The sequence below is a fragment of the Pecten maximus genome, chromosome 8 (genome assembly GCF_902652985.1).
Source record: "Pecten maximus chromosome 8, xPecMax1.1, whole genome shotgun sequence".
NCBI lineage: Eukaryota > Metazoa > Mollusca > Bivalvia > Pectinida > Pectinidae > Pecten > Pecten maximus.
The window spans coordinates 3542642-3556992 of NC_047022.1; the positions used below are offsets into that span (position 1 = coordinate 3542642).

Consider the following 14351-nt stretch of genomic DNA (forward strand, 5'->3'; position numbering starts at 1 on the left):
TGTTTTCAAGTTAGGTTCGACACTCAACGGGAACAGATTTCATTCTGATTTTTTTTTTTTTTTTTTATTGAATCAACCTTATAAGTATTGCTGAAATGTAGATACTTCATCGTTTTTTAATTATTTTTTCTTGAGGCAAATCATTCAGTAGCTGTCTTAGACTCGAGCTATTTACAACAATCTTCTGATATGTAAATACATATATATGTAAATCCAAAAAATGTATCTAAATCTAATGGGAAATTAATGTAACGTATTGTTAGAATACTGAGGAATACTGAGACAGTTGAATACATTGCATGATGGTCTCTTACCAAATAAAATTAATTGGGAGGCATCGATTTATAAATCACATTTTCAAACTGAAACAAAGAATGTCGAGCTAATGACGCAGCTTTTACACGCCTTGTATTGCGATGTGCTCGTCTGAAACTTATCATTTATGGAAATAAGTGCCTTGACAATATCAGATATATAATAAAAATTATTGTTTTTGTAACATACCATTCTTAGCCATTGTTCTACAGTTATTTCCACAAAGACGTTGTATTTCATATGTAGAATATATGTATTGTTTGGTTTGTTTTTGTTTAACGTCCTATTAACAGCCAGGGTCATTTAAGGACGTGCCAGGTTTGGAGGTGGAGGAAAGCCGGAGTACCCGGAGAAAAACCACCGGCCTACGGTCAATACCTGGCAACTGCCCCACGTAGGTTTCGAACTCGCTACCCAGAGGTGGGTATTGTTTTCTGCTTGAAAACATGCGTGATGGTTTATGGCGTACACATCCATTTTATATATTGAAATCAGTTTATATCTACATTTTCTGCCTGAATTCACATTTTAGAAGGAGGTTAAATCTATCATCATTTAAATGAAATCGATTTTGAGGAATTTAGACTAGAATCCGTATATTTGATGAAAGTATTTGACTTAGTAACAATAAACACCATGCCACACAAAAACTTATATTTTAAATATAAATAAACATTCTTCCCTTATGATATAAGCTGTAGGTACTGCCTATATGGCGCAGTGGTATAAGCTGCGGGTAATTCTAGGCGATTGGGTGCCGTAGATCGTGAATTCGAGGCCCGGTCAGGGCACGAGTCAAAAAGTTGTCTTCCTTCGTCATTTGTGTTTCAATTCAATTCAAGTTTTGTTGCTAAGTTATATATATATTCCGATATACATTATCGATCGACGGGATCGTTAACAAAAACAAAAGATATTGATCTACTAAACTCGGGTAACTATTTAAAAATATTCTATATTTGTATGTGATCGTTTGTAATTTATTTGTGTCTTGATGAAGGGCAAAATGCCTCGAAATATTTAACAATTTACTTGTCTATATTGTCGTTATTACTACCTGACAAATAACTTACCTGTCAAGTTAATCAATAATACATTGCTGATGTTTAGTTGTTTACCATCATACATGTATATACATGTTTACATACATGTGCATACGTCACGATTGGGTTGCCTTTTCACAAAATTCATTATTCATGTATAACTGTTGTTTAATTGTATTTATCACATATTATCGTTTTTCTCTTAATTTTGGAGGAAACAAAGATTATATTACTCTATCTACATCTTTTGTTTACAAATTATAGCTTTAGGCCTAGTTAGCATACGGGGTAGGTTTTTCGTTGATAAAAAATGTAATAAACAGAATATCTAACAGTGTCTTCAGTAAAACCAAATATATTTCACTCGTGTGGCTAATAGTTAGATATTTTTCACTCGTGCTGCGCACTCGTGAAAAATATCAAAATAATAGCCCCACTCGTGAAATATATTTGGTATTACTGAAAACACTGAATAATAATGATAAAGTACTACCTATCTTGGATAAAGACAAATATAAAAGTGTTTTATAATTGTCATTCAGTGTATAACTACGCATGACTGTGCTCAGTCCCATATACATAAATAAAATTTCGCTTAATTACAATTTGAGAGGTCTCTATAAGTAACGAAACATTGATTTTGTGATGTATTTGCGCAAGTGGAAACTTCATAAAGAGCCACATGTATTATAGTGACACATGGCATTTTAACATACTATCGGAAATATGATAAACTTGCCGTGCTTGATATTCCTGCTCAATATTATCCGGCTGCCCTACTGTCAAACGACGAATTTTGCTATGATTTTTGTCAAAAATACCCAATAATCAAGATGAAAACATGACGGACAGAGTTTTGGCAGTAAACATTGATTACAATAAACTATTAGTAATCAACAATTCGTTTGTACTAACTAAATATTACCCTGGGTGTGGCTGTTTTTTTTCCTGTTAATATTACCCTGGGTGTGACTGTCTGTTATCCTGTTAATATTACCCTGGGCGTGGCTGTCTGTTATCCTGTTAATATTACCCTGGGTGTGACTGTCTGTTATCCTGTTAATATTACCCTGGGTGTGGCTGTCTGTTATCCTGTTAATATTACCCTGGGTGTGACTGTCTGTTATCCTGTTAATATTACCCTGGGTGTGACTGTCTGTTATCCTGTTAATATTACCCTGGGCGTGGCTCTCTGTTATCCTGTTAATATTACCCTGGGTGTGACTGTCTGTTATCCTGTTAATATTAACCTGGGTGTGGCTGTCTGTTATCCTGTTAATATTAACCTGGGTGTGGCTGTCTGTTATCCTGTTAATATTACCCTGGGTGTGACTGTCTGTTATCCTGTTAATATTACCCTGGGTGTGGCTGTCTGTTATCCTGTTAATATTACCCTGGGCGTGGCTCTCTGTTATCCTGTTAATATTACCCTGGGTGTGGCTGTCTGTTATCCTGTTAATATTACCCTGGGCGTGACTGTCTGTTATCCTGTTAATATTACCCTGGGCGTGGCTGTCTGTTATCCTGTTAATATTACCCTGGGTGTGGCTGTCTGTTATCCTGTTAATATTACCCTGGGGGTGACTGTCTGTTATCCTGTTAATATTACCCTGGGTTTGACTGTCTGTTATCCTGTTAATATTACCCTGGGTGTGACTGTCTGTTATCCTAATAATATTACCCTGGGTGTGGCTGTCTGTTATCCTGTTAATATTACCCTGGGTGTGACTGTCTGCTATCCTGTTAATATTACCCTGGGTGTGACTGTCTGTTATCCTGTTAATATTACCCTGGGTGTGGCTGTCTGTTATCCTGTTAATATTACCCTGGGCGTGACTGTCTGTTATCCTGTTAATATTACCCTGGGTGTGGCTGTCTGTTATCCTGTTAATATTACCCTGGGCGTGACTGTCTGTTATCCTGTTAATATTACCCTGGGTGTGGCTGTCTGTTATCCTGTTAATATTACCCTGGGGGTGACTGTCTGTTATCCTGTTAATATTACCCTGGGTTTGACTGTCTGTTATCCTGTTAATATTACCCTGGGTGTGACTGTCTGTTATCCTAATAATATTACCCTGGGTGTGGCTGTCTGTTATCCTGTTAATATTACCCTGGGTGTGACTGTCTGTTATCCTGTTAATATTACCCTGGGTGTGACTGTCTGTTATCCTGTTAATATTGCCCTGGGTGTGACTGTCTGTTATCCTGTTAATATTACCCTGGGTGTGGCTGCCTGTTATCCTGTTAATATTACCCTGGGTGTGGCTGTCTGATATCTTGTTCATATTGTCCTGGGTGTGACTGTCTATTATCCTGTTAATATTACCCTGGGTGTGACTGTCTGCTATCCTGTTAATATTACCCTGGGTGTGACTGTCTGTTATCCTGTTAATATTACCCTGGGTGTGACTGTCTGTTATCCTGTTAATATTACCCTGGGTGTGGCTGTCTGTTATCCTGTTAATATTACCCTGGGTGTGACTTAAACTACCCCGATATTACACTCAATAATGTTCCTATTCAACACTTCAACACGCATAAACACCTTGGCATATCATTATCTGGAGACTTGAGCTGGCAAGTGCATATATCTGACATTGTTGCTAGGGCAAATAAAATACTAAACATGTTACAGTCATTAGCATACTTAATCCCTCGGGGCGGTTTAGTGAAACTCTATAAATCATTGGTTAGGTCTATTCTAGAATATGGCAGTATACTCTTTGATAATTGCAACCAATACGAATCCGACCTTATTGAAAGTGTCCAGCGAAGGGCAGCTCTAATTTGCACAGGAGGGTATAAAGTTACCAAATATACTAAACTTCTATCTGAACTAGGTTGGGAGTTACTTAGTGACAGAAGGAAAAATTCTCGATTAAAAATGATTTTCAAAATCAAACATAATATGGGTCCTTCATATTTGGAATACATCTGTCCACTTCTCTGTCATCGCACACAAAATTACAACTTCAGGAACTCAAACACATTTCTACCTATTCCTTCCAGAAAGTCGTTCTATCACCAATCTTTCTTTCCCAGAACTATAAGAGACCGGAACAACCTACCTGAACATATTCGGAACAAATCAACGCTTGAATCTTTTTCACAAGCCCTATCACAACTCTCTACTCCAGTCTCAAATGATTTATATATTTATGGCCATTGGAAAGGAAAAATCAATCATTGTAGACTAAGAATGGGTCTTAGCGCCCTGAACAAACAAAGATTCTTATACCGATTAACACCCAATAAATATTGTGACGACTGTATGGATTCCCCCGAAGACGAAAAACATTTCTTTTTTACCTGTCCAAAATATAACAACTTGCGTATGAAATTAGCAACGAATTGGCTCTAAGTGTAAATCCAGATTTCATTGTAAATCGTATGCCTGATCTCCTTTTAAACATTATATTGCATGGCTCTGACAACAATACCGATTCCTCAAACAAAAATATTTTTGACTTTGTATTTGAATATATTGTTGATTCAAAAAGGTTCTAATTTCATCTTATAACACATTATTTTCATCCATCCAAGATAGATCGACAAACTTCCAATTTCAATTAGGACCTTACAGAAACATGCATGTGTACAATCAAATCAGAACAGCTGCAAACATTTCAAATTATTTGCAATTAATTCCTAAACCGATATCAGTAAATTTATCAACTTTAAACTTAGAAGATTACTGATTTTGCATTAAACAATAATGTTCGTTTACAGTACTTACAGTACTTTGATTCTTTGGTATAAAGTGGTAGGTTTTCGCAAGAAGAATGCACTTCACTTTTCAAACACAGGTACGAATGTACCGTCGTGTAATCAAAGGTCCACTAAGTCCCAATTGGCCTTCCCGTATACTTGCTCTGTACTGATGTGGGTTGATAAAGTGTGTTTAAAATACACTTTCATCTACCTGCAGTAACAGTGCTCCTTAAAAAATACATGTGCTCATTCAAATGTAAGTTCAGATTTGAATGGGCACTGCGGCAATTGTATTCCGTCATGGAAGGCTGCTGCTTTGGTGGTCTTGTACCCTCTGTGTTTGCACACTGTAAAGTGGACAGTGGTTACAATATATTAGATTCATCGATAAATTCTCCAAAAAGGAGAGGGATTCCGAAGAATACATGTGAATGAATTAAGTTCATATGGACGTTTTCTGTTGGAGTGATGGTTTGTATAAATTTAAAATTACATTTAAAACCCTCAATAACTGTTAAAAATTAATACTGGCGCGAGGAAATTGAAGGTTTTTGGGTTATCAGTGTGATAATTCTCACAATTCTACAGTTTTCTGGAATATGACACATTAATTGATTATGAGACATCAATTGGCATCTATCCAAGCATAAGTTCGTGTTCATTTGTGTGTTGTTCAACGATGTAGTCATCTCATATATAGACCAATATATATATATACCTCCTATACGATACATAGAACAGGTCTCCCTAGTAACCGTATAATTACACTAGTCCCAGTCTGTCTGTATCTATAACAACTATAGATATTGGAACAGGTCTCCCTAGTAACCGTATAATTACACTAGCCCCAGTCTATCTGTAACTATAATAACTATAGATACATAGAACAGGTCTCCCTAGTAACCGTATAATTACACTAGTCCCAGTCTGTCTGTATCCCTAACAACTATAGATATTGGAACAGGTCTCCCTAGTAACCGTAAAGTCTCCATATTAACCATAAAGTCTCCGTAGTAACCGTATAATTACACTAGTCCCAGTCTGTCTGTATCTATATTAACTATATATACATAGAACAGGTCTCCCTAGTAACCGTATAAGTACACTAGTATGCATATCTGTCTGTATCTCTCAGAGCTATAGATATATAGAACAGGTCTCCCTAGTAACCGTATAAGTACACTAGTATACATATCTCTATGTATCTCTCAGAGCTATAGATATATAGAACAGGTCTCCCTAGTAACCGTAAAGTCTCCCTAGTAACCGTATAAGTACACTAGTATACATGTATCTGTCTGTATCTCTCAGAGCTATACATGTAGATATATAGGACAGGCATCCTTAGCAGCCGTCTAATTAACCTACGGTATGTCTGCCGTTTCACGTATTGCAGGTAATATCCCTGTAGAGTGACCATTTCTAAACTTGAGCTTAAAGTGTACCCTGAACGAAAAATTATATTTAAATATGTTATTGGTATTTATTAATAAACAAGAATGCAGAAAACCGCATCAAAATCGGCCGACCCATTACCGAGTAATTGTGATTTTTCTCGAAAACACACCTGAATACCTCGTTTTGGTGACCTCTGACCTGTGACGTCACAGGTTGAACACGATCGGTGTCGCCATATAGGAAATATAGGGCGAACTTGATTCTGGCTTGCCGTTGGTGCCGTTTGCCGGTTTTGAGCTTGCCGTCGGCACGTACATTCAAGCAAAGCTGCACAGTTGCACTATGGCCGACATAGACCAAAACATATTTATTTTTATTTATTTTATATATTCATATATGAATAGACATATTTCAAAAGCATTGTAAACATCGAACGCTGCAGAATATTCAAAATCATCTTACAATGCATTTTGCAGTATATGTATGACTAAAATGACATGCCAGGTTCAAAACAAGTTGAAATTCTTTAATTTCTCACTTAATCTAATCTTTCGGTTAAACACAACGCCATCTTGTTTGCCGGTGTGCCGGTGCATTCAAACCCGCAGGAATTTTCGCCGATCGGCACGTGCCGAAATTGCGCGCGCATATTCGGGACACAATCAAGTAATTTTGCCCCCTTACCGCCTTGCCACCGGCCCACCGGCACGTCAGAATTAAGTTCGCCCATATAGAAACAAACGTGAACACGTGCCTGTAATTAATGCGAATAAGTCAACAAAAAGGAAAGTGCTGAATAAACTCTCTGAGTTGTATTTGTGAATTAGTTAATAACAAGTGCTACCGAAACCAGGGACATTAACTTTTCTTTTTAAACGGTGCCATATATAACATCAGAGACCTATATACTATATAGGTCTCTGATAACATCATACACGAAAATCATTACGAGTTTATAAGTTTTAGTATTAATTATGATTAGTCACGATGGGTCATAACTGTAAAACTGTAAATCTGATTCCTGATTAGCTCGGCCTTCCGTCGAGATGACAGCGGACGTTGTGTTTAGGAGTCCATGATCTGTGTTAACGGATCTGTCGCGCCTTCGCTATCTGTCCACGTGTCACGAGTCGTTTTCCCTTTATTCCGCCAAATAACGATACATTATCGCAGTCTGTAAATGCTTGGAACGCAGGTAGTGTTTTGCTCTTGGTGACAAAATACCTTAAACAGAATCTGTACAGGTATGTCGAAAAATGTTTCTTGTGTCAGCTGCAATCCATAATTCATCGAACTCTTTTTTTCTGAACGGCTTGTGCAACAAGAACTACCACATCAGCGTCTAATGTGCGAATATTCTGGTATCAGCTTCCTCCCGTCATCTCGGGGCCTGCTATTGTCCATAGCTGGACAGCTAGTAGACTATCAATTGTAAACCCACTTAGCTTCCATCTCGTTTTATCTTCGTGAGCTTAAAACTTTCTACTTGTCTTGTGTACAACAATAGCCAGAACAAAATTCAATTTCCACGTCTGATTTTGTGTCTCCAAGTGTCACCATATCCCGTACATGTACCGATATGCACGCGTTGAGGTGTTGTGTATGTAAGTTGTATGGGTGTTACGAGATCACATAATTGTACAGTCTAGGGGAGATAATCCAACTCTTTATGTGAGTTATTCCCCTTTGTTGTAATTCTTTTCGTTTGTGAGATACTTTTTGATTATTCATATAAAAAACTTAGAACTTGAAAGACGTGTCTGGTTTTGCTTGCGATATGTAACGTACAGCGACTTCCCCATACGTCACAGTTCATTACATGGTGGAGAATCTAAATCCGGTTTGGTGTTCATCTACTATTATGTAACTTTTTATTGTATATTCGCCGGTGTGGCCGGCGAGTCAGCCTCGGCTCGTCGGCCAGACATCAGACATTTCACGCCATGTGCTTTTTTTGCGGGAAGATGTACATGTGGACTTCTGACGTATTCACACTATTATATCCACTGACAGCATTTATCAATTGATGACATTTATAATATATCGGATATATACATGTATGTTCCACTGTTTATGACTTTATATTTCATACAATGTGCGATGACGTCACCAACATGATGATAGATGGAGAATGAGTGTGACTACGGTCCCCGGTATCACTTGATTTTAAATTTTACTTCGTTCTTCCAAGGAAAAGTGTTCCTTTACCCTAATCTGTACATTTAAACGATCCAGTATCCTGATTATTGTACCTGACGTCTAACCATGACCCCAGGATAATGCTGACGGTATTTCGCTGAATTCAGCTGTTGGCTTAAAGCTTGTTGCAGTTAATTTTCCATTAAAACTTCATCTCAGTTTCAGTTCCAGTCTGACAGCTTCAACTTATATTAAACTGGTCTACCTACAGGAGTGTAGGACAAAAGCCCCCCTGGACATTAGCCCCCCCCCCCCCCCCCCCCCCCCCCCGGACAAAAGCCCCTTCTTTATAAATTTAGCTGCCATACTTTAAATAAATCTGTACTTTTGAAAAACAGAAACTATATATATTGTTGTTTTTATCTCTGAAATTTGGAGAATAATTGTGTGAAAAATGAAGGTCCTTGGTTCAATGTCAGTGTAGCATTATATGTCTGTGGTTAAACATAATTTATTTTTTCAAACTTAATATTATTAAGTCAGCTAAAAATTTCAGGAAAGTTCTCCATGATGAACAAATTGTTACTGATTACACATAATTTTTGACTTCCTAATATACTGCAAATATTGCTAATCAAAGAAATGCCTACAAAAGCAATAAACATTAAATTTTGATCCCTATTTACAGTGTCTCAAATTATAATATAATAAGTACCTAACCAAACATGTTGCTCTGCGTTGTAATAAGTTTAATTTTAGGAATGATTAAAATCAAAGAAACAATGAAGCCATTAATGATATATTTCTTTCCAAGAGAACACAACATCAATGAAAAACCTACCAAACACCTGTGTTACAGCTTATTGTTTATGTAACAGACAGTTCAAGTAGTTGTTGTTGGAACCGGTTGTTTACATTGCCGAAGCCACTGATGACATATGTATATGTAGCAATTAAAAATCATAAAAAAAAAATAAATATCATTTTTTTTTATGAAGGGGCTTTTGTCGAAGCCACTGATGACATATGTATATGTAGCAATTAAAAATCAACAGAAAAATAAATATCATTTTTTTTTCATGAAGGGGCTTTTGTCCACTTTTTGATTAGTGTGAAGGGGCTTTTGTCCTAGGGGCTAATGTCCGGGGGGGGCGGGGGGGGGGGGGGGGGGGCTTTTGTCCGTACCTCTACCTACAGATATCTGGACTTGTCTGGGCTACATACCAATATTTGAACTTATTTTCAACCTACTATAGCTAGCAGTGACGTTCAACTTGCAACAAATGAAGAATCTGAACTAGACATTTATTATATTTAACAAAAACTATGTACCTTTTATCTAGCTCTTGATTAATTAATGTTGAGTATTATTGCTCGTTTGCCATGTTTTAATTAAATAGCACAACATCTTTGTTTTCCAAATACTATGAATGTTTTCTCAGATTAATTATATCAGAAATACACTATCAATTAAGAGCGAAATCTCTGCTGATATTACTGTGATAATATGTCATATTGGTTAACAATTTATACTAGGATGAGCATATATCATTGGATAGATTTAGGATGGTATTATGTTGTATGTCATGTATTTTGCCATGGAATTCTGTGCTTTGGTATGTATTTAGTAATATTTAGATATTCTATTTGTATTTTGATTGAAGAACCATAAGGCCATGCCGAGATATTTTTCAGCGCGTATATGAAGCTACGGCAAGGCTGATAGGGATAAGTATAAAGCTGACAGGTTAATGTTATATATTGTTTGATAAGTTGAAAGTTTTATTGCGGTTCATTACTCTATAACTTTTAATCACCAGGGCCCCGGTTGTTCAAAACTATCGTTAAGCTAACAACGTCGTTAAACCATGGTTAGCGAGTCGTTAAGATCTAACGACGTCGTTAACTGTTGTTAAAAAAAAGTTAACATTTAACGACTCGCTAATATAATTAATCGCTAACTTTAATCACTCATCTACCCACGATTAAGTATTTAACGAGTCGTCAAATATGGCCGCCTTGGTGCTTGTTGCTGTCCCTCCTCAGAGGAAAGAGCGCGTTTTTCGACATCAAGCCATCCTTGATGGAGCCTTTACGGACCAGGAGCTTCGCCAAAGGTACAGATTTGGTCGCCAATCAATTACGTTCCTGACCTATCTCCTTAGACCGGATTTAGCAAGGAAATCTCGCAGGAACCATGCCCTGACTGTTCAGCAGCAAGTGCTGTCAACATTGAGGTTCCTGGCAAGTGGAAGTTTCCTTCAAGTTGTTGGAGACACTACAGGTAATTGAATGGATTAATTAAACCACAAGCAATATTGATGCAGTGAAATCAAATATATTGCAGCTGTTATTTCTTCCAATATTGACAACAAGTTAACAACAAAAATTGATTCATTCTTTCAATTTTGAAAATGTAGATTATGATTTCTTGCAGCGACAGAAACAGTTATCATCGTATTCTTTTATATATGTAACCCTGGTAAATACTAGCCATAATATACTGCTCGGCTAGGGAAATCTTCTCTTCAGCTCGATCAGTTGAGCGCAAGACTTAGTAAGAAAGAGGTCCCGGGTTCGATCCTTAGCGGAGGCAGTGATTTAAATCTAATACATCCTGCGCTCTGTTACATTACTAATAGTAAATAGTAATTATATATAAGCTTGCCCTTAACATTTGTATAGTGTACACATTGGAAGTTTTGTTTGAAGTTGTATTTTCGTAATAAATGCCCATCACACGTCATCGACGATTGCTTGTTTTGAAATAGAATGTGCGCTAGTAGTCCTACAGTTGACGTCTATATTTCAGTGAAAAGGTTCACTTATATAAACAACGTGTTAATGTATGATACTGTAAACGATTAGTGTACTGTACTACGATACCGGTGGGCTAAAAAATGACAAAACCGAATAATTTTGGTAAACAACTTACTTGTTATTTCATTGAAAGGTCTGGATAAAATGCACCGTATCCAGGTGCGTTCATAAAGTGTGTGGTAAGTTGGCTTGTTATGCTAGCCAAGCTATAAAGTGGCCCACCACACAGAGGAGTGCCAGAAGGGGAAGAGGAAATTTTTCGCCATCGCCGGGTTTCCCTCCATAATAGGAGCAGTGGACGGAACACATATCCGTATACAGGCACCACCCACTGACGAGCCATCCTATGTAAACAGGAAGGGCTACCACAGCATCAATGTGCAGGGTGTTTGTGATGCTGACGGTAAGTTTAAATTTGTTTATGCACTCGTGATACTCTGCGTGGTGCCCCTTACAACATTGACAAGTTAACTATAAAAAAAACCCAACAACTATAGTCAGTTTCAACTATGTGAAACTCTGGATCCTCTGAACAATAGCTATGGAATAGTGTGTAAATATGGTTTCAAGCATATGTGAAACCATAGACAAGATAATGAAACTGACAAATGATAATTGCATTTATATTATACTTGTTCATTATTAACATTAGACCTATATTTTTAAATTTTTATTTTATTTTTTATTTTTCAAAATTTTTAACATATTTATACATTTCAAATGACATAATAAGACACTATTATATCTAATACAAATCAAATCAATACATGGATACATAAATAATAAATGTTAACAACAGCAAAACAAAACATAAATAGAAAAAGCAGGAACAAACACAGAAAAACAAGGTTGGATTGTTTGTTTTAAATTTATGTCATCAGTTTTTTTTGTAATTAAACAATTCCAGTGAGTCTTTCCCATTTGGTCCATTGTTTCTGCTAAAGCTAGGTGCCTATATATTTTTCGCTGTAGGCAAAACTTAATTTCATGTGTAAACACACTTTTTGGAAAATCCAGAACCAATTTATTAATTTTTGTTTTCACAAATGTGAAGCCTGAATGTACTTCTTCATACTGAATATACCAATTATAGTGTACATTTATCGCCCATGGCCAGTCTGTCCTACTGTAGTGTGCTACATAAGTGAACATGCATCATTGTGAAATAAATATTATATATTTGTAAAAAATAATAAAAATGGTCTACCCATATTATGTATAATATACTATATTTCTTACAGTAATATTTCATTTCATTCATTTTTTGCTACAGGAAAATTCTTGGGCATCAATACCAGTTGGCCAGGGTGCACACATGATGCCCATATTTTCAGAACTTCTCAGGAATATATTTAATTACCAAACATAGTTTATAACATTCCAAAAACAGACCAGTTACATATTATTAAAATTTACTTCTAATAAAGGTGATCTTTATTATAAAAAACAATGAGATACATATATCTGGCATTAGCAGTTGTAGAAAAAGAGGTATTCAATTCATATTTTTTTTTATATAAATTGATTCGGGTCATTGATGGTGATCCATTTAAAAAAAAAATTACATATAGATGTCAACTGTTCATATTATCAAGATAGAGTTGCAATGTCATATGATGATATTCATTAATAAAATAATAGATTCATAAAAAAAAAACCAACTGAAATGACCTTAAATAAAAATTATCTCAAGGGCCAGTTCTTGAACTAACATTCCTCCACTATTTTTGACATTGTTTTGCATTTGTATTATTATATTGATTTGCAGGTTTGTCAGCATATGGAAGCACACCAGAATTTGGAAAATGTGCTATTGGGTGATTCTGGCTACCCGTGCCAACCATTCCTGTTGACGCCATATTTGAATCCAAATTGTCCTGCACAAAGACACTATAATTATGCACATGGCAGGACCAGAAGTGTCATCGCTTCCACATCCTTCACTCTGAGGTATTAATTTTACCTCATGGACAAGCCATTATGACAGTGATGTTATCAGTACAATGTATTCAAATTGAATAACACACATATACTTTATAGGGTTTAACATTAATATTGATATTTGGAAATGACTCATTCTAATATAGCTATTCAATTACTCATGACCTTAAAAAATATACATTAAACTAATTCAATATCCTTATAGATAAATATATCAATTTGAAAAGGAAAAAGTGAGAGTAACAATACAAGTGACAGCATAGAAAATTTCTATGAAATATGTATATATAAATGTTATCATACATTTATCATGTCTGTTATTTATTCTAAACTTTCTTAACACAGATACGCATGCAGCCAGAACGAGTCGTCACCCTTATCATGGCATGTGCAGTGCTTCACAACATTGCCATGTCCATGAGGGAGCCACTGATGGGGAGGAAGACAATGCTGTTGATGAGGCAGAGGGTGATGCTGCTTACAATGGCCCGCAGGACGGACAAGCTGTTAGAGAACATATCACCCGTGCCTACTTCACCAGGTAGTCTTCATATCAACATATTTTAGTTATATTGAGTAAGTCTTTACCCTCAAAACAGGAGATACTACAGCTTAAAGCTTTCTTCTTTTTCTTTCATTCAAAACAGATCAAAAGTATAGAAGTCGTTGGCTGTTTCTATAGATGACGTGTCATTTAGAAACATAAGTTTTGCATTTTACAATGTATGACGCCTGCATGGATAAACGGTTAATTTCCCCAGCAAGTTGGTTTTTAATTTACTCAATTAATATACATCAGCGCATTGTTTGACGTGATTTAGAAGCCTTACTCGAGTTTTAACTGGGAGGGCAACACTCTCGGTCATTGCTATTCACCGTTATAATCGAAATGTTGGTGACTAATTAAGCAAGGTAAAGTACTGTTGTGGGAGCTTTGCACTTCTCACTCTACCCTAGTGGTCACGGAGGGGAATCACGTGA

General features: G+C 36.3%; 1 protein-coding gene across 1 annotated transcript; it reads left to right on the forward strand.

The window, feature by feature from the left end:
* Positions 1 to 11603: 11603 nt before the first annotated feature.
* On the forward strand, positions 11604 to 13807 carry LOC117332401 (putative nuclease HARBI1). Its single transcript, XM_033891286.1, has 3 exons — positions 11604 to 11832; positions 13198 to 13379; positions 13716 to 13807. Exons 1-3 carry the CDS (start codon positions 11806 to 11808, stop codon positions 13789 to 13791), a joined length of 285 nt encoding a protein of 94 aa, XP_033747177.1. The 5' UTR covers positions 11604 to 11805; the 3' UTR covers positions 13792 to 13807.
* Positions 13808 to 14351: the final 544 nt, after the last annotated feature.

Excerpts from the sequence above, each read along its gene's own strand:
- LOC117332401 (XM_033891286.1), top strand. The coding sequence starts at position 11,806 with ATGTGCAGGGTGTTTGTGATGCTGACG. Across the intron at positions 11,833-13,197 it reads GGGTGTTTGTGATGCTGACG|GTTTGTCAGCATATGGAAGC; the intron begins GTAAGTTTAAAT and ends ATTGATTTGCAG. Across the intron at positions 13,380-13,715 it reads TCCACATCCTTCACTCTGAG|ATACGCATGCAGCCAGAACG; the intron begins GTATTAATTTTA and ends TTCTTAACACAG.